Raw genomic sequence first — 20,503 nt, 5'->3', positions numbered from 1 at the left:
ATCTTTAATTCTCTAATTTTGATGAATATTTTTGTAATTTTTGGTAAAAAGTGATATTTTCGACTTCTTGTTGAAAACCGCAAGTCCAATTGCTTTGATATATTATACATATAGGTACTACATGTGGACCTCTCTCAGATTTGTTCATTTTCTAATGATATCTTCTGTTCTTTAATTGCCATGTGCATTGCTAACAGCGGAGCTATCTCAGCCGACAGGCTGCTTGTTTTTTTTACAGTGGTGCAATTTTTTCTGGGTTCCTACAACATGGAGTGTCAGGAATTTTATGAGTCCCCGTTCGGACGCAGTCCGAATGCGTCCGAAAACGGGGACTTATGTTTTGACCTCCATGTGTCCGTGCGTGCGTCTGTGTGTGCGTCCGGACCTGTATCTTAGAAATTCCTGGACCAATCACAATCAACCTTCACACATACATCATACATGATATTATACATATGCACGTCAATTTGTTTCTTGATCTGATTCAAGATGGCCGAATGGCGGCCATTTTTGTGCTAAAAATCATCAAAATCAAGCATTTCTCGACTGTTTACAGATGGATTTTGTTCAAACTTGGTATATACATTAGACATTATAGAACCTTGATGCATATCATTTTGTTTTACAATCTGATTCAAGATGGCCGAATGGCGGCCATTTTTGTGCTAAAAATCCTAAAAATCAAGCATTTCTCGGCTGTTTTCAGATGGATTTTGTTCAAACTTGGTATATACATTAGACATTATGGGACCTTGATGCACATCATTTTGTTTTACGATCTGATTCAAGGTGGCTGAATGGCGGCCATTTTGTTTTAATGAATGTGGTTCTCATGTCATATCTCTGACTTGCTTTCACTGATTATGTTCAAATTTTAAATATTCATTATACATCATGTCATAGACAGATATATTGTTTTGACGATCCTATTCAAAATGGCCAAATGGTGGCCATTTTTGTGCTAAAAAATCATCAAATATCAAGCATTTATGGATGGATTTCGTTCAAACTTGGTACATATATTAGACATTACAGGTTCCTGATGCACATCATTTATTTTTCAGATTGGAATCAAAATGGCTGTCTGGCAGCCATTTTGTTTTAATGAATGGGCTTCTAAAGCCATATCTCTTAAATGCTTTGACTGATTATATTCAAATTTTATATATTCGTTATACATCATGTTATATATATACATGTATTCAAAATGGCTGATTTTAAATGCTGTTCCAGAGTAATATCTCTCAATATGGACAAGTACTTTTTTGACGATCACATACAAATGTCAATCATTTTAACGTTAAAAAATCATATTCCTGACATGGTTATATTCCAGCTATATTACTATAAACAAAACTATATATCTTAAATTTGATAACTAACGGGGACTGTGCCATGCATGGCTTGTTTAAATGTTATACACAAATTTCATAAAATCCTGAATATATCTAGAAGTGAAAATTAAATGGTTTACAGTATTTTATACCGATTAATAATGATTGAAATGCAATAATATCACTGCACTAAAAAGACTTCAAACAATTATTGTTACTTCTCCATTGAAGGTTATGAGTAGACCAACCTTTATCGCTACTGGCTTTCTTAATTATTACATGTACTTGCTCTGAAAACATAGCTTTTACAATTGTTTAAATTAACAGATGTTGTTCTATGTACAATGAATACATTTTAAATAATAAACCTTACTGTGTTAATAACAAATTGTATTTGACAACATGAGAATGATTCTGATGCCCAGTGGTGATGTTGAAACAAACTCAGGTCCTGGTAATATACTAAGACCTGATTAACAAAGAAGTCATGTACATCAAGGTTCAGATTTATGAATGCAGTTTTTTGAGCAAGTATACATGTATGACAAATAGTTTTGTTGCACTTGTGTACTCTGAACATGGATCAGTGGAAGTTTTTAGTTGTCAGTACAAAACTAGATTATGAGAAATCACTTTATGATGAGTTGTATCCACAAAAAGTACATATTTATTCACCTGTTTGCAGATGTTCTTTGTACTACTTTATAAACAAATAACGGGAGTTGTGACATTTCATGTCTTGTTATCTATATATTTACATATTTCACTAGATGAACTATCAATAATTTCTTTTATATATTGTAGTACTGAATGGCAGTAAATAGTGATGCAAGTCAATTTGATTAAAATAAGATCCTAGCTTTGGTTTTTTTTTTAAATTTATGTTCAATTATTTATTTTTATTATACATTTTCCTTTACTTTAATTTAATTTAATTTATTATTTATTTGCTGGCAGTTTTTTAAAAGTTTTGGTTATCGTGAAAGCCAACAAGGATCTGACCTCTGACCCCAATGCCCTATCAATCTCGTATAAGATACAGCAAAATCAAAGCTAGCTTTTTATATTGGCCGACAGCTTACTCATTGGAGAAAATATTTAACAAACAATTACAATGTACCAGGGAAAAAAAGATCGTATTGCCGTTTTTATTTTGAAACCATCTCATCTCAATCATCAAGGTTGGCAAGGGAAAGGTGGTTAGATACTGGGGTTAAGTTTTTGAATTGCCTTTGAATGATAAAAATTCACGTTCTGTCGTTTACTGCAACGAACAATTTATTTAATTTTTCATTTTACTGAATTGTTCTTGACCATATTTTCTTGTAAGTTGCACAATACATGGCCAAACATGTACCATCTAGATCGTCAGTAGGAATTTTGATTCTCGTCATTAAACTGTTTTATTTCAAAATTCCACACCACGTCATGAAAAGAGAAAAATCATACATAACTGAAACTGAATAAAAATTAAATTTGAAAATAAATCTCATGGTGAATTCATACAACTTTCAATTTTGTGTTTACAAAGATGTTATGACGTCTATATTAGAAACCGGTGTTCCACAGGGCTCCGTCTTAGGGCCATTATTGTTCTCAATGTACATGCGTCCATTGGGCGAGTTATTGCGACGTCACGGCGTAAAATATCATTTTTACGCCGATGACACACAGATTTATTTATCGGTTTCTGAAGATGATCAAATTCGCGCCCGGATGATACTTCAGACATGTATTCAAGATGTTAGCGATTGGATGTCTTGTAATTTCCTACTTGTGAATGTGTCGAAAACTGAATTTGTGTGCATGTCGTCTCGGAGATTCTCACAAGACTCGTGTCCTTTGTCTAGTATCGCAATTGGTGAAGAATTGGTTAGTGCTTCGTCAAGTGCTAGAAACTTAGGTGTCTTGTTTGATTCGCAGCTATCTATGGAAACACACATTTCTACTATTTGTAGATCTGGATATTCCCATCTAAGAAATATTAATCGTATTCGTAAATCATTATCCCAATCTGATACTGAAAAGTTGGTACATGCTTTCATATCTTCTCGCTTAGACAGCTGTAATTCATTATTGTCTGGTCTCCCTGTAACTAAGATAAAACCTCTTATTCGTGTACAAAATGCAGCAGCCCGCCTTGTCACTCATGCTCGAAAATATGACCACATTACAGACATTTTTATTAAACTTCATTGGTTACCAGTTGTACAAAGAATCAATTTCAAATTACTTTTACTAGTATATAAATCTTTGTATGGTTTTGCCCCAAATTATCTATGTGAATTAATCGAATTTTATGTACCGAGTCGTAGTTTAAGATCTGAATCGAAGTTTCTTATTAAAACTCGTCAGGTGTGTAGTAAAAAGTCCAAGGTGTTATACAAAGACCGTGCTTTTGAAAATTTAGGTCCTAAACTTTTTAATGAATTACCTCTGTCTGTTCGTTCTAGTCCTTCAGTAGACATTTTTAAATCCAGACTGAAAACGCACTTATTTAAATGTGCCTTTAATATTTGACTGATTGTTTATTGTATCAGCGCCTTTGATCTTCATATGTTGGAATTGTTGCGCTTAATTAAATAAAGTTACTATATTATTATATTATGTTTAAGAAATGTTCGTACCTCTTTAAAAACAATCTTCCGCAATTCATAATTCATATTCCGTGGAATGTCACCAAAAAGCAAATTAAATAGATTTAGATAGTGAATGAATGATGAGAAAGAAGTTAGGTAAATTAGGATGAGTAATGCTTTTTCTAATAATAAACATTGGAATTGAGATGCTTTTGTTGTTTGGGTATAATTGTGTGGTAATAATAATTTAATAATAATTTATTTACTTATATTGCGCTATTTACAGTAATAACTGATCAACAGCGCATGACATTACACTATAAACTATACCAAAGAAAGAACAAATAAGTTTTCAAATGTACCTTAAAATCAATAATATTGTTCCATTTTTTTTACATTGTTTGGTAGAGTGTTCCACAAACGTGGTTCACATACAGCAAATGCCCTATCACCACATGTTACTAAATGTGAAAATGGTACAGTAAGTAAGTTTGAAGATGACCTGAGTGTGTACAAAAGTGTCACATGTGAATGAAACATTTCATTAATATATTTAGGGGACTGGTCGTTGAGGGCTTTGTATACTAACAACATTAATTTATATATAATACGATCCTTTACTGGAAGCCAGTGTAGAGAAATCAAAGCAGCTGTAATACGGTCATATTTTCTTTTCTTCAAAACAATCCTAGCTGCTGCATTCTGTACCCTCTGCAATTTAGATAATTGCACATTCGTTATACCATATAATAAACTATTGCAGTAATCAAGCCTTGATCCCACCAGAGCATGAACAATAAATAATCTCGGTAGTTTTTGTTGAAAGATATTTTCTGATCTGGGAAATCCTATACCGATGATAAAATGATGATGTTGTTACCTGACTTACATGACTTGCCATATTCAAATGTTTATCAAACATCACACCCAGATTACGTACATCATTCCTGACGAACATTAAAGTATTATCAACTTTGAGGGAAAGCAAATTTAATTTCTTAATTTGCTGAGGCATACCAAAAACTAAAAAATCTGTTTTCTCAGGATTTAGTTTTAGCTTATTGCAGTACATTCAATCTTTCAGTTCACTGGCACAATTCTTAAGATTAGTCATAGCTATGTCACGATCATATACTGAGTTCGGTTGAAATGATATGTATAACTGAGTATCATCGATATAGAGGTGATATAATAGTCCATGATGTTCTATAATACTACCAAGTGGGAACGTATACATGCTAAACAAAAGCGGCCCGAGCACCGATCCCTGAGGAACACCATATTTTAACATATTCATTGGGGATGTTAGAGCCTAAACAATCAATAGCCATGGCAAATAGTCGGTATCTCATCATACAGAGCATTGTCATCTTTGTTTTGAGGAAGACATTACAAAGACAGCATAGCTATTAAGAGCATTAGGATGCTTGTTATATTAATGTCTTAGCTTTCTTGGTTCAGATTCAATGCAGCATGGGTAATTTTGTGTTCAAGTTTAGATAGTGTGATTGTAATGCAACATAGATAATGTGTTCATATTCAGATAGTTTGATAGCAATGCAACATAGATAATGTGTTCACATTCAGATAGTTTGATTGCAATGCAACATGGGTAATGTGTTCACATTCAGATAGTTTGATTGCAATGCAACATAGAGAATGTGTTCACATTCAGATAGTTTGATTGCAATGCAACATGGGTAATGTGTTCACATTCAGATAGTTTGATTGCAATGCAACATAGATAATGTGTTCACATTCAGATAGTTTGATTGCAATGCAACATGGGTAATGTGTTCAAGTTCAGATAGTTTGATTGCAATGCAACATAGATGTGTTCACATTCAGATAGTTTGATTGCAATGTGTTCACATTCAGATAGTTTGATTGCAATGCAACATGGATAATGTGTTCACATTCAGATAGTTTGTTTGCAATGCAACATAGATAATGTGTTCACATTCAGATAGTTTGATTGCAATGCAACATGGGTAATGTGTTCAAGTTCAGATAGTTTGCAATGCAGCATGGGTAATGAATTATTATTAACTCCCATTTAACTTTTTTAGGTAAACTTGTTTATTTTTCAGGTGGACTTGTTGTGAATGACCCTGCCTATAGCAGAAGACTAAGTTTAAAAAGTGTAATCTCATCTTATATGCCAAAGTCAATGATAACAGGAGATATGCTTAGAATAACTAAGTATGATGGAACAAAGTGGTCTCAGTTGGAGTCTAATGTATATGATAAGGTATGTCCTTTAATGAATAGTGTAAATGGGTGGTGGTTCACCCATACATAGTAATTTATCAAAATCATACAATCCTGTCATCACTGAACAGCATCTCAGTCATGCATGGACATATTCCATATTCTTGATATGCCAATTGAACCCTAACTGTCCTTGATTTTTTTATTGTTATTTCCTCAAGTGAATTGAAACTCATGGATATTTTATTGTGTAGATAAATATGTAATGATTTTTAAAATTAATTAGCTTACTAGTTAGCTGTATTAACTGTGTCTTAGCAATAGTTTACTTTAATAACAGGAACCACACCAACCTCAATTGACACTTGGTTACTTCTGAAATAGCAGAAATTATTATTTCCTATTTTTGCCAATGGGAACAGTCTTTGTTTTTGTAACACATGTTGATGCAATGACTGATTAGAAAGACCTGGTGCTGTATTGTGCTGAATGGTTTTTATATTACAATAATTGATTTCTTTGACTGTTTTTTACAAAATCAAGATAAAATATGTGGTCACTGATATACTTTTCACACAAAACTTGAAAATACTGAAATCCTATTGTGTAACTTTTGCCACAAATGCCTCAAGTATATTATCCTGAGCTGATACCCAGACCTCAATGATTTTGATCACATCTCAATTGTGTTTGGTTTAAATTCTGGAAATTATTCTGCTCGTCTCCTTACTTTAGAATGGCAATGTAGTTGTCTTTACTATTATTTACAGGTATTGGTGGATGTGCCATGTACAACAGATAGACATGTACTTCATAATAATGACAATAATATATTTAGCAGATCTAGGAACAAAGAAAGACAATCATTGCCATCATTACAATCTGAGCTATTAAGGTCAGTTTCAGTGTTTCTGAATTTTTGTAGCTGATTCCATCTATATAGTTATCTAGATCTCACATAGCTGATTCAATCTATATAGTTATCTAGATCTCACATAGCTGATTCAATCTATATAGTTATATAGATCTCACATAGCTGATTCCATCTATATAGTTATCTAGATCTCACATAGCTGATTCAATCTATATAGTTATCTAGATCTCACATAGATGATTCCATCTATATAGTTATCTAGATCTCACATAGATGATTCCATCTATATAGTTATCTAGATCTCACATAGCTGATTCAATCTATATAGTTATATAGATCTCACATAGCTGATTCCATCTATATAGTTATCTAGATCTCACATAGCTGATTCAATCTATATAGTTATCTAGATCTCACATAGCTGATTCCATCTATATAGTTATATAGATCTCACATAGCTGATTCCATCTATATAGTTATATAGATCTCACATAGCTGATTCAATCTATATAGTTATCTAGATCTCACATAGCTGATTCCATCTATATAGTTATCTAGATCTCACATAGCTGATTCAATCTATATAGTTATCTAGATCTCACATAGCTGATTCCATCTATATAGTTATCTAGATCTCACATAGCTGATTCCATCTATATAGTTATCTAGATCTCACATAGCTGATTCAATCTATATAGTTATCTAGATCTCACATAGCTGATTCCATCTATATAGTTATCTAGATCTCACATAGCTGATTCAATCTACATAGTTATATAGATCTCACATAGCTGATTCAATCTATATAGTTATCTAGATCTCACATAGCTGATTCAATCTATATAGTTATCTAGATCTCACATAGCTGATTCCATCTATATAGTTATCTAGATCTCACATAGCTGATTCAATCTATATAGTTATCTAGATCTCACATAGCTGATTCCATCTATATAGTTATCTAGATCTCACATAGCTGATTCCATCTATATAGTTATCTAGATCTCACATAGCTGATTCAATCTATATAGTTATATAGATCTCACATAGCTGATTCAATCTATATAGTTATATAGATCTCACATAGCTGATTCCATCTATATAGTTATCTAGATCTCACATAGCTGATTCCATCTATATAGTCATCTAGATGATCTAATATAGATAATAAAAAACTTGATCTAAATTAAATTTTTGTGACATATAATGAAGATGTATTCTTTCCTTGTACCACTACTGTTATCATATCACACATCTTTTCATTGTTTTTGCAGTAGTGCCATTCATGCAGTGAAAGCTGGTGGTTTTGTAGTTTATGCAACGTGTACATTATCACAACATCAAAATGATTATGTTATTCAGAATGTACTTTCTAAATGCAAGCAGCAAAATATTGACCTATCAGTTGTCAACACATCACCCATTGCCACAGCATTTTCCAATGTGTTTAATTTCTATAGCAGTGCACGATATGGACAGCTTGTTTTGCCATCTTTAAAAGCTAACTTTGGTCCTATGTATTTTTGCAAACTTCAACGGCTCAACTGATAGATGTTATGTATTTAATTTTTTTGAATAAAATTTAAGATATGAGCACAATAAGTAATTGTCCTGAAGATTTGCTTCTATGTGATGGATGCTGGAATGAAGATAGGTTAAAACCTGTCATATGATGTAAAGCCACATTGTCCTGCTTGGCTTGTATGTGGTGGATACTGGAATGAAGATGGGTTAGGACCTTTTCATATGATGTAAAGCCACATTGTCCTGCTTGGCTTGTATGTGGTGGATACTGGGATGAAGATGGGTTAGGACCTGTCATATGATGTAAAGCCACATTGTCCTGATTGGCTTGTATGTGGTGGATACTGGAATGAAGATGGGTTAGGACCTGTCATATGATGTAAAGCCACATTGTCCTGCTTGGCTTGTATGTGGTGGATACTGGAATGAAGATGGGTTAGGACCTGTCATATGATGTAAAGCCACATTGTCCTGATTCGCTTGTATGTGGTGGATACTGGAATGAAGATGGGTTAGGACCTGTCATATGATGTAAAGCCACATTGTCCTGATTCGCTTGTATGTGGTGGATACTGGAATGAAGATGGGTTAGGACCTGTCATATGATGTAAAGCCACATTGTCCTGATTCGCTTGTATGTGGTGGATACTGGAATGAAGATGGGTTAGGACCTGTCATATGATGTAAAGCCACATTGTCCTGCTTGGCTTGTATGTGGTGGATACTGGAATGAAGATGGCTTAGGACCTGTCATATGATGTAAAGCCACATTGTCCTGATTGGCTAGTATGTGGTGGATACTGGAATGAAGATGGGTTAGGACCTGTCATATGATGTAAAGCCACATTGTCCTGATTGGCTAGTATGTGGTGGATACTGGAATGAAGATGGGTTAGGAACTGTCATATGATGTAAAGCCACATTGTCCTGATTGGCTAGTATGTGGTGGATACTGGAATGAAGATGGGTTAGGACCTGTCATATGATGTAAAGCCACATTGTCCTGATTGGCTAGTATGTGGTGGATACTGGAATGAAGATGGGTTAGGACCTGTCATATGATGTAAAACCACATTGTCCTGCTTGGCTTGTATGTGGTGGATACCGGACTGAAGATGGGTTAGGACCTGTCATATGATGTAAAGCCACATTGTCATGATTGGCTTGTATGTGGTGGATACTGGAATGAAGATGGGTTAGGACCTGTCATATGATGTAAAACCACATTGTCCTGCTTGTCTTGTATGTGGTGGATACTGGAATGAAGATGGGTTAGGACCTGTCATATGATGTAAAGCCACATTGTCCTGATTGGCTTGTATGTGGTGGATACTGGAATGAAGATGGGTTAGGACCTGTCATATGATGTAAAGCCATTGTCCTGATTGGCTAGTAAGTGGTGGATACTGGAATGAAGATGGGTTAGGACCTGTCATATGATGTAAAGCCACATTGTCCTGATTAGCTAGTATGTGGTGGATACTGGAATGAAGATGGGTTAGGACCTGTCATATGATGTAAAGCCACATTGTCCTGATTAGCTAGTATGTGGTGGATACTGGAATGAAGATGGGTTAGGACCTGTCATATGATGTAAAGCCACATTGTCCTGATTGGCTAGTATGTGGTGGATACTGGAATGAAGATGGGTTAGGGCCTGTCATATGATGTAAAGCCACATTGTCATGATTGGCTAGTATGTGGTGGATACTGGAATGAAGATGGGTTAGGACCTGTCATATGATGTAAAGCCACATTGTCCTGATTGGCTTGTATGTGGTGGATACTGCAATGAAGATGGGTTAGGACCTGTCATATGATGTAAAGCCACATTGTCCTGCTTGGCTTGTATATGGTGGATACTGGAATGAAGATGGGTTAGGACCTGTCATATGATGTAAAACCACATTGTCCTGCTTGTCTTGTATGTGGTGGATACTGGAATGAAGATGGGTTAGGGCCTGTCATATGATGTAAAGCCACATTGTTCTGATTGGCTTGTATGTGCTGGATACTGGAATGAAGATGGGTTAGGACCTGTCATATGATGTAAAGCCACATTGTCCTGATTGGCTAGTATGTGGTGGATACTGGAATGAAGATGGGTTAGGACCTGTCATATGATGTAAAGCCACATTGTCCTGATTGGCTTGTATGTGGTGGATACTGGAATGAAGATGGGTTAGGACCTGTCATATGATGTAAAGCCACATTGTCCTGATTGGCTAGTATGTGGTGGATACTGGAATGAAGATGGGTTAGGACCTGTCATATGATGTAAAGCCACATTGTCCTGATTGGCTTGTATGTGGTGGATAGTGGAATGAAAATGATATAGGACCTGTCATATGATGTAAAGCCACATTGTCCTGCTTGGCTTGTATGTGGTGGTTACTGGAATGAAGAAGGGTTAGGACCTGTCATATGATGTAAAGCCACATTGTCCTGATTGGCTTGTATGTGGTGGATAGTGGAATGAAAATGATATAGGACCTGTCATATGATGTAAAGCCACATTGTCCTGCTTGGCTTGTATGTGGTGGATACTGGAATGAAGATGGGTTAGGACCTGTCATACGATGTAAAACCACATTGTCCTGCTTGGCTTGTATGTGGTGGATACTGGAATGAAGATGAGTTAGGACCTGTCATATGATGTAAAACCACATTGTCCTGCTTGGCTTGTATGTGGTGGATACTGGAATGAAGATGGGTTAGGACCTGTCATATGATGTAAAGCCACATTGTCCTGCTTGGCTTGTATGTGGTGGATACTGGAATGAAGATGGGTTAGGACCTGTCATATGATGTAAAGCCACATTGTCCTGATTGGCTTGTATGTGGTGGATACTGGAATGAAGATGGGTTAGGACCTGTCATATGATGTAAAGCCACATTGTCCTGATTGGCTAGTATGTGGTGGATACTGGAATGAAGATGGGTTAGGACCTGTCATATGATGTAAAGCCACATTGTGCTGATTGGCTTGTATGTGGTGGATACTGGAATGAAGATGGGTTAGGACCTGTCATATGATGTAAAGCCACATTGTCCTGATTGGCTAGTATGTGGTGGATACTGGAATGAAGATGGGTTAGGACCTGTCATATGATGTAAAGCCACATTGTTCTGATTGCCTTGTATGTGGTGGATACTGGAATGAAGATGGGTTAGGACCTGTCATATGATGTAAAGCCACATTGTTCTGATTGGCTTGTATGTGGTGGATACTGGAATGAAGATGGGTTAGGACCTGTCATATGAAGTAAAACCACATTGTCCTGCTTGGCTTGTATGTGGTGGATACTGGAATGAAGATGGGTTAGGACCTGTCATATGATGTAAAGCCACATTGTCCTGATTCGCTTGTATGTGGTGGATACAGGAATGAAGATGGGTTTGGACCTGTCATATGATGTAAAGCCACATTGTCCTGCTTGGCTTGTATGTGGTGGATACTGGAATGAAGATTGGTTAGGACCTGTCATATGATGTAAAGCCACATTGTTCTGATTGGCTTGTATGTGGTGGATACTGGAATGAAGATGGGTTAGGACCGGTCATATGAAGTAAAACCATATTGTCCTGCTTGGCTTGTATGTGGTGGATACTGGAATGAAGATGGGTTAGGACCTGTCATATGATGTAAAGCCACATTGTCCTGATTGGCTTGTATGTGGTGGATAGTGGAATGAAAATGATATAGGACCTGTCATATGATGTAAAGCCACATTGTCCTGCTTGGCTTGTATGTGGTGGATACTGGAATGAAGATGGGTTAGGACCTGTCATATGATGTAAAGCCACATTGTTCTGACTGGCTTGTATGTGGTGGATACTGGAATGAAGATGGGTTAGGACCTGTCATATGAAGTAAAACCACATTGTCCTGCTTAGCTTGTATGTGGTGGATACTGGAATGAAGATGGGTTAGGACCTGTCATATGATGTAAAGCCACATTGTCCTGATTGGCTTGTATGTGGTGGATAGTGGAATGAAAATGATATAGGACCTGTCATATGATGTAAAGCCACATTGTCCTGCTTGGCTTGTATGTGGTGGATACTGGAATGAAGATGGGTTAGGACCTGTCATATGATGTAAAGCCACATTGTCCTACTTGGCTTGTATGTGGTGGATACCGGGATGAAGATTGGTTAGGACATGTCATATGATGTAAAGCCACATTGTTCTGATTGCCTTGTATGTGCTGGATAGTGGAATGAAGATGGGTTAGGACCTGTCATATGATGTAAAGCCACATTGTCCTGATTGGCTAGTATGTGGTGGATACTGGAATGAAGAAGGGTTAGGACCTGTCATATGATGTAAAGCCACATTGTCCTGCTTGTCTTGTATGTGGTGGATACTGGAATGAAGATGGGTTAGGACCTGTCATATGATGTAAAGCCACATTGTCCTGCTTGTCTTGTATGTGGTGGATACTGGAATGAAGATGGGTTAGGACCTGTCATACGATGTAAAGCCACATTGTCCTGATTGGCTTGTATGTGGTGGATACTGGAATGAAGATGGGTTAGGACCTGTCATATGATGTAAAGCCACATTGTCCTGATTGGCTTGTATGTGGTGGATACTGGAATGAAGATGGGTTAGGACCTGTCATATGATGTAAAGCCACATTGTCCTGATTCGCTTGTATGTGGTGGATACTGGGATGAAGATTGGTTAGGACATGTCATATGATGTAAAGCCACATTGTTCTGATTGCCTTGTATGTGCTGGATAGTGGAATGGAGATGGGTTAGGACCTGTCATATGATGTAAAGCCACATTGTCCTGATTGGCTAGTATGTGGTGGATACTGGAATGAAGAAGGGTTAGGACCTGTCATATGATGTAAAGCCACATTGTCCTGATTGGCTTGTATGTGGTGGATAGTGGAATGAAAATGATATAGGACCTGTCATATGATGTAAAGCCACATTGTCCTGCTTGGCTTGTATGTGGTGGATACTGGAATGAAGATGGGTTAGGACCTGTCATATGATGTTAAACCACATTGTCCTGCTTGGCTTGTATGTGGTGGATACTGGAATGAAGATGAGTTAGGACCTGTCATATGATGTAAAACCACATTGTCCTGCTTGGCTTGTATGTGGTGGATACTGGAATGAAGATGGGTTAGGACCTGTCATATGATGTAAAGCCACATTGTCCTGCTTGGCTTGTATGTGGTGGATACTGGAATGAAGATGGGTTAGGACCTGTCATATGATGTAAAGCCACATTGTGCTGATTGGCTTGTATGTGGTGGATACTGGAATGAAGATGGGTTAGGACCTGTCATATGATGTAATGCCACATTGTCCTGATTGGCTAGTATGTGGTGGATACTGGAATGAAGATGGGTTAGGACCTGTCATATGATGTAAAGCCACATTGTCCTGCTTGGCTTGTATGTGGTGGATACTGCAATGAAGATGGGTTAGGACCTGTCATATGATGTAAAGCCACATTGTCCTGCTTGGCTTGTATGTGGTGGATACTGGATGAAGATGGGTTAGGACCTGTCATATGATGTAAAGCCACATTGTCCTGATTGGCTAGTATGTGGTGGATACTGGAATGAAGAAGGGTTAGGACCTGTCATATGATGTAAAGCCACATTGTCCTGATTGGCTTGTATGTGGTGGATACTGGAATGAAGATGGGTTAGGACCTGTCATATGATGTAAAGCCACATTGTCCTGCTTGGCTTGTATGTGGTGGATACTGGAATGAAAATGGGTTAGGACCTGTCATACGATGTAAAGCCACATTGTCCTGATTGGCTTGTATGTGGTGGATACTGGAATGAAGATGGGTTAGGACCTGTCATATGATGTAAAGCCACATTGTCCTGATTGGCTTGTATGTGGTGGATACTGGAATGAAGATGGGTTAGGACCTGTCATATGATGTAAAGCCACATTGTCCTGATTCGCTTGTATGTGGTGGATACTGGGATGAAGATTGGTTAGGACATGTCATATGATGTAAAGCCACATTGTTCTGATTGCCTTGTATGTGCTGGATAGTGGAATGGAGATGGGTTAGGACCTGTCATATGATGTAAAGCCACATTGTCCTGATTGGCTAGTATGTGGTGGATACTGGAATGAAGAAGGGTTAGGACCTGTCATATGATGTAAAGCCACATTGTCCTGATTGGCTTGTATGTGGTGGATAGTGGAATGAAAATGATATAGGACCTGTCATATGATGTAAAGCCACATTGTCCTGCTTGGCTTGTATGTGGTGGATACTGGAATGAAGATGGGTTAGGACCTGTCATATGATGTTAAACCACATTGTCCTGCTTGGCTTGTATGTGGTGGATACTGGAATGAAGATGAGTTAGGACCTGTCATATGATGTAAAACCACATTGTCCTGCTTGGCTTGTATGTGGTGGATACTGGAATGAAGATGGGTTAGGACCTGTCATATGATGTAAAGCCACATTGTCCTGCTTGGCTTGTATGTGGTGGATACTGGAATGAAGATGGGTTAGGACCTGTCATATGATGTAAAGCCACATTGTGCTGATTGGCTTGTATGTGGTGGATACTGGAATGAAGATGGGTTAGGACCTGTCATATGATGTAATGCCACATTGTCCTGATTGGCTAGTATGTGGTGGATACTGGAATGAAGATGGGTTAGGACCTGTCATATGATGTAAAGCCACATTGTCCTGCTTGGCTTGTATGTGGTGGATACTGCAATGAAGATGGGTTAGGACCTGTCATATGATGTAAAGCCACATTGTCCTGCTTGGCTTGTATGTGGTGGATACTGGATGAAGATGGGTTAGGACCTGTCATATGATGTAAAGCCACATTGTCCTGATTGGCTAGTATGTGGTGGATACTGGAATGAAGAAGGGTTAGGACCTGTCATATGATGTAAAGCCACATTGTCCTGATTGGCTTGTATGTGGTGGATAGTGGAATGAAAATGATATAGGACCTGTCATATGATGTAAAGCCACATTGTCCTGCTTGGCTTGTATGTGGTGGATACTGGAATGAAAATGGGTTAGGACCTGTCATATGATGTTAAACCACATTGTCCTGCTTGGCTTGTATGTGGTGGATACTGGAATGAAGATGAGTTAGGACCTGTCATATGATGTAAAACCACATTGTCCTGCTTGGCTTGTATGTGGTGGATACTGGAATGAAGATGGGTTAGGACCTGTCATATGATGTAAAGCCACATTGTCCTGCTTGGCTTGTATGTGGTGGATACTGGAATGAAGATGGGTTAGGACCTGTCATATGATGTAAAGCCACATTGTGCTGATTGGCTTGTATGTGGTGGATACTGGAATGAAGATGGGTTAGGACCTGTCATATGATATAATGCCACATTGTCCTGATTGGCTAGTATGTGGTGGATACTGGAATGAAGATGGGTTAGGACCTGTCATATGATGTAAAGCCACATTGTCCTGCTTGGCTTGTATGTGGTGGATACTGCAATGAAGATGGGTTAGGACCTGTCATATGATGTAAAGCCACATTGTCCTGCTTGGCTTGTATGTGGTGGATACTGGATGAAGATGGGTTAGGACCTGTCATATGATGTAAAGCCACATTGTCCTGATTGGCTAGTATGTGGTGGATACTGGAATGAAGATGGGTTAGGACCTGTCATATGATGTAAAGCCACATTGTCCTTGGCTTGTATGTGGTGGATACTGCAATGAAGATGGGTTAGGACCTGTCATATGATGTAAAGCCACACTGTCCTGCTTGGCTTGTATGTGGTGGATACTGCAATGAAGATGGGTTAGGACCTGTCATATGATGTAAAGCCACATTGTTCTGATTGCCTTGTATGTGGTGGATACTGGAATGAAGATGGGTTAGGACCTGTCATATGATGTAAAGCCACATTGTCCTGATTCGCTTGTATGTGGTGGATACAGAAATGAAGATGGGTTAGGACCTGTCATATGATGTAAAGACACATTGTCCTGCTTGGCTTGTATGTGGTGGATACTGGAATGAAGATTGGTTAGGACCTGTCATATGATGTAAAGCCACATTGTTCTGATTGGCTTGTATGTGGTGGATACTGGAATGAAGATGGGTTAGGACCTGTCATATGAAGTAAAACCACATTGTCCTGCTTAGCTTGTATATGGTGGATACTGGAATGAAGATGGGTTAGGACCTGTCATATGATGTAAAGCCACATTGTTCTGATTGGCTTGTATGTGGTGGATAGTGGAATGAAAATGATATAGGACCTGTCATATGATGTAAAGCCACATTGTCCTGCTTGGCTTGTATGTGGTGGATACTGGAATGAAGATGGGTTAGGACCTGTCATATGATGTAAAGCCACATTGTCCTAATTGGCTTGTATGTGGTGGATACTGGAATGAAGATGGGTTAGGACCTGTCATATGATGTAAAGCCACATTGTCCTGCTTGTCTTGTATGTGGTGGATACTGGAATGAAGATGGGTTAGGACCTGTCATATGATGTAAAGCCACATTGTCCTGATTGGCTTGTATGTGGTGGATACTGGAATGAAGATGGGTTAGGACCTGTCATATGATGTAAAGCCACATTGTCCTGATTGGCTTGTATGTGGTGGATACTGGAATGAAGATGGGTTAGGACCTGTCATATGATGTAAAGCCACATTGTCCTGATTCGCTTGTATGTGGTGGATACTGGGATGAAGATTGGTTAGGACATGTCATATGATGTAAAGCCACATTTTCTGATTGCCTTGTATGTGCTGGATAGTGGAATGAAGATGGGTTAGGACCTGTCTCATGATGTAAAGCCACATTGTCCTGATTGGCTAGTATGTGGTGGATACTGGAATGAAGGTGGGTTAGGACCTGTCATATGATGTAAAGCCACATTGTCCTGCTTGGCTTGTATGTGCTGGATACTGGAATGAAGATGGGTTAGGACCTGTCATATGATGTAAAGCCACATTGTCCTGATTGGCTAGTATGTGGTGGATACTGGAATGAAGGTGGGTTAGGACCTGTCATATCATGTAAAGCCATTGTCCTGCTTGGCTTGTATGTGGTGGATACTGGAATGAAGATGGGTTAGGACCTGTCATATGATGTAAAGCCACATTGTCCTGATTGGCTAGTATGTGGTGGATACTGGAATGAAGGTGGGTTGGGACCTTTCATATGATGTAAAGCCACATTGTCCTGCTTGGCTTGTATGTGGTGGATACTGGAATGAAGATGGGTTAGGACCTGTCATATGAAGTAAAACCATATTGTCCTGCTTGGCTTGTATGTGGTGGATACTGGAATGAAGATGGGTTAGGACCTGTCATATGATGTAAAGCCACATTGTCCTGATTGGCTTGTATGTGGTGGATAGTGGAATGAAAATGATATAGGACCTGTCATATGATGTAAAGCCACATTGTCCTGCTTGGCTTGTATGTGGTGGATACTGGAATGAAGATGGGTTAGGACCTGTCATATGATGTAAAGCCACATTGTTCTGATTGGCTTGTATGTGGTGGATACTGGAATGAAGATGGGTTAGGACCTGTCATATGAAGTAAAACCACATTGTCCTGCTTAGCTTGTATGTGGTGGATACTGGAATGAAGATGGGTTAGGACCTGTCATATGATGTAAAGCCACATTGTTCTGATTGGCTTGTATGTGGTGGATAGTGAAATGAAAATGATATAGGACCTGTCATATGATGTAAAGCCACATTGTCCTGCTTGGCTTGTATGTGGTGGATACTGGAATGAAGATGGGTTAGGACCTGTCATATGATGTAAAGCCACATTGTCCTAATTGGCTTGTATGTGGTGGATACTGGAATGAAGATGGGTTAGGACCTGTCATATGATGTAAAGCCACATTGTCCTGCTTGTCTTGTATGTGGTGGATACTGGAATGAAGATGGGTTAGGACCTGTCATATGATGTAAAGCCACATTGTCCTGATTGGCTTGTATGTGGTGGATACTGGAATGAAGATGGGTTAGGACCTGTCATATGATGTAAAGCCACATTGTCCTGCTTGGCTTGTATGTGGTGGATACTGGAATGAAGATGGGTTAGGACCTGTCATATGATGTAAAGCCACATTGTCCTGATTCGCTTGTATGTGGTGGATACTGGGATGAAGATTGGTTAGGACATGTCATATGATGTAAAGCCACATTTTTCTGATTGCCTTGTATGTGCTGGATAGTGGAATGAAGATGGGTTAGGACCTGTCTCATGATGTAAAGCCACATTGTCCTGATTGGCTAGTATGTGGTGGATACTGGAATGAAGGTGGGTTAGGACCTGTCATATGATGTAAAGCCACATTGTCCTGCTTGGCTTGTATGTGCTGGATACTGGAATGAAGATGGGTTAGGACCTGTCATATGATGTAAAGCCACATTGTCCTGATTGGCTTGTATGTGGTGGATACTGGAATGAAGATGGGTTAGGACCTGTCATATGATGTAAAGCCACATTGTCCTGATTCGCTTGTATGTGGTGGATACTGGGATGAAGATTGGTTAGGACATGTCATATGATGTAAAGCCACATTTTTCTGATTGCCTTGTATGTGCTGGATAGTGGAATGAAGATGGGTTAGGACCTGTCTCATGATGTAAAGCCACATTGTCCTGATTGGCTAGTATGTGGTGGATACTGGAATGAAGGTGGGTTAGGACCTGTCATATGATGTAAAGCCACATTGTCCTGCTTGGCTAGTATGTGCTGGATACTGGAATGAAGATGGGTTAGGACCTGTCATATGATGTAAAGCCATATTGTCCTGATTGGCTAGTATGTGGTGGATACTGGAATGAAGGTGGGTTAGGACCTGTCATATCATGTAAAGCCATTGTCCTGCTTGGCTTGTATGTGGTGGATACTGGAATGAAGATGGGTTAGGACCTGTCATATGATGTAAAGCCACATTGTCCTGATTGGCTAGTATGTGGTGGATACTGGAATGAAGGTGGGTTGGAACCTGTCATATGATGTAAAGCCACATTGTCCTGCTTGGCTTGTATGTGGTGGATACTGGAATGAAGATGGGTTAGGATCTGTCATATGATGTAAAGCCACATTGTCCTGATTCGCTTGTATGTGGTGGATACTGGGATGAAGATTGGTTAGGACTAGTCATATGATGTAAAGCCACATTGTTCTGATTGCCTTGTATGTGCTGGATAGTGGAATGAAGATGGGTTAGAACCTGTCTCATGATGTAAAGCCACATTGTCCTGATTGGCTAGTATGTGGTGGATACTGTAATGAAGGTGGGTTAGGACCTGTCATATGATGTAAAGCCACATTGTCCTGCTTGGCTTGTATGTGGTGGATACTGGAATGAAGATGGGTTAGGACCTGTCATATGATGTAAAGCCACATTGTCCTGATTGGCTAGTATGTGGTGGATACTGGAATGAAGGTGGGTTAGGACCTGTCATATCATGTAAAGCCACATTGTCCTGCTTGGCTTGTATGTGGTGGATACTGGAATGAAGATGGGTTAGGACCTGTCATATGATGTAAAGCCATTGTCCTGATTGGCTAGTATGTGGTGGATACTGGAATGAAGGTGGGTTAGGACCTGTCATATGATGTAAAGCCACATTGTCCTGCCAGGCTTGTATGTGGTGGATACTGGAATGAAGATGGGTTAGGACCTGTCATATGATGTAAAGCCACATTGTCCTGCTTGGCTTGTATGTGGTGGATGCTGGAATGAAGATGGGTTAGGACCTGTCATATGATGTAAAGCCACATTGTCCTGATTCGCTTGTATGTGGTGGATACTGGAATGAAGATGGGTTAGGACCTGTCATATGATGTAAAGCCACATTGTCCTGCTTGGCTTGTATGTGGAGGATACTGGAATGAAGATGGGTTAGGACCTGTCATGTGATGTAAAGCCACATTGTCCTGATTGGCTTGTATGTGCTGGATACTGGAATGAAGATGGGTTAGGACC

At 38.7% G+C, this 20,503-nt stretch overlaps 1 protein-coding gene across 2 annotated transcripts in view; it reads left to right on the top strand.

Moving 5' to 3' along the window:
* Positions 1-8,600, top strand: part of LOC102805185 (5-cytosine rRNA methyltransferase NSUN4-like) — a 45,912-nt gene extending 37,312 nt beyond the window's left edge. For both annotated transcript variants that reach the window (XM_085505162.1, XM_085505163.1), the window contains 3 exons: positions 6,004-6,164; positions 6,895-7,019; positions 8,273-8,600. In XM_085505162.1, the coding sequence (XP_085361288.1) occupies positions 6,004-6,164; positions 6,895-7,019; positions 8,273-8,546 (560 nt within the window). In that variant the 3' untranslated portion in view covers positions 8,547-8,600. The remainder of the gene's footprint in view (positions 1-6,003; positions 6,165-6,894; positions 7,020-8,272) is intronic.
* Positions 8,601-20,503: the final 11,903 nt, after the last annotated feature.

This window comes from Saccoglossus kowalevskii, chromosome 11 (assembly GCF_978046115.1).
Source record: "Saccoglossus kowalevskii chromosome 11, keSacKowa6.1, whole genome shotgun sequence".
NCBI classification, from domain to species: Eukaryota; Metazoa; Hemichordata; class Enteropneusta; family Harrimaniidae; genus Saccoglossus; species Saccoglossus kowalevskii.
This window is presented reverse-complemented; position numbering and strand designations above follow the sequence as displayed.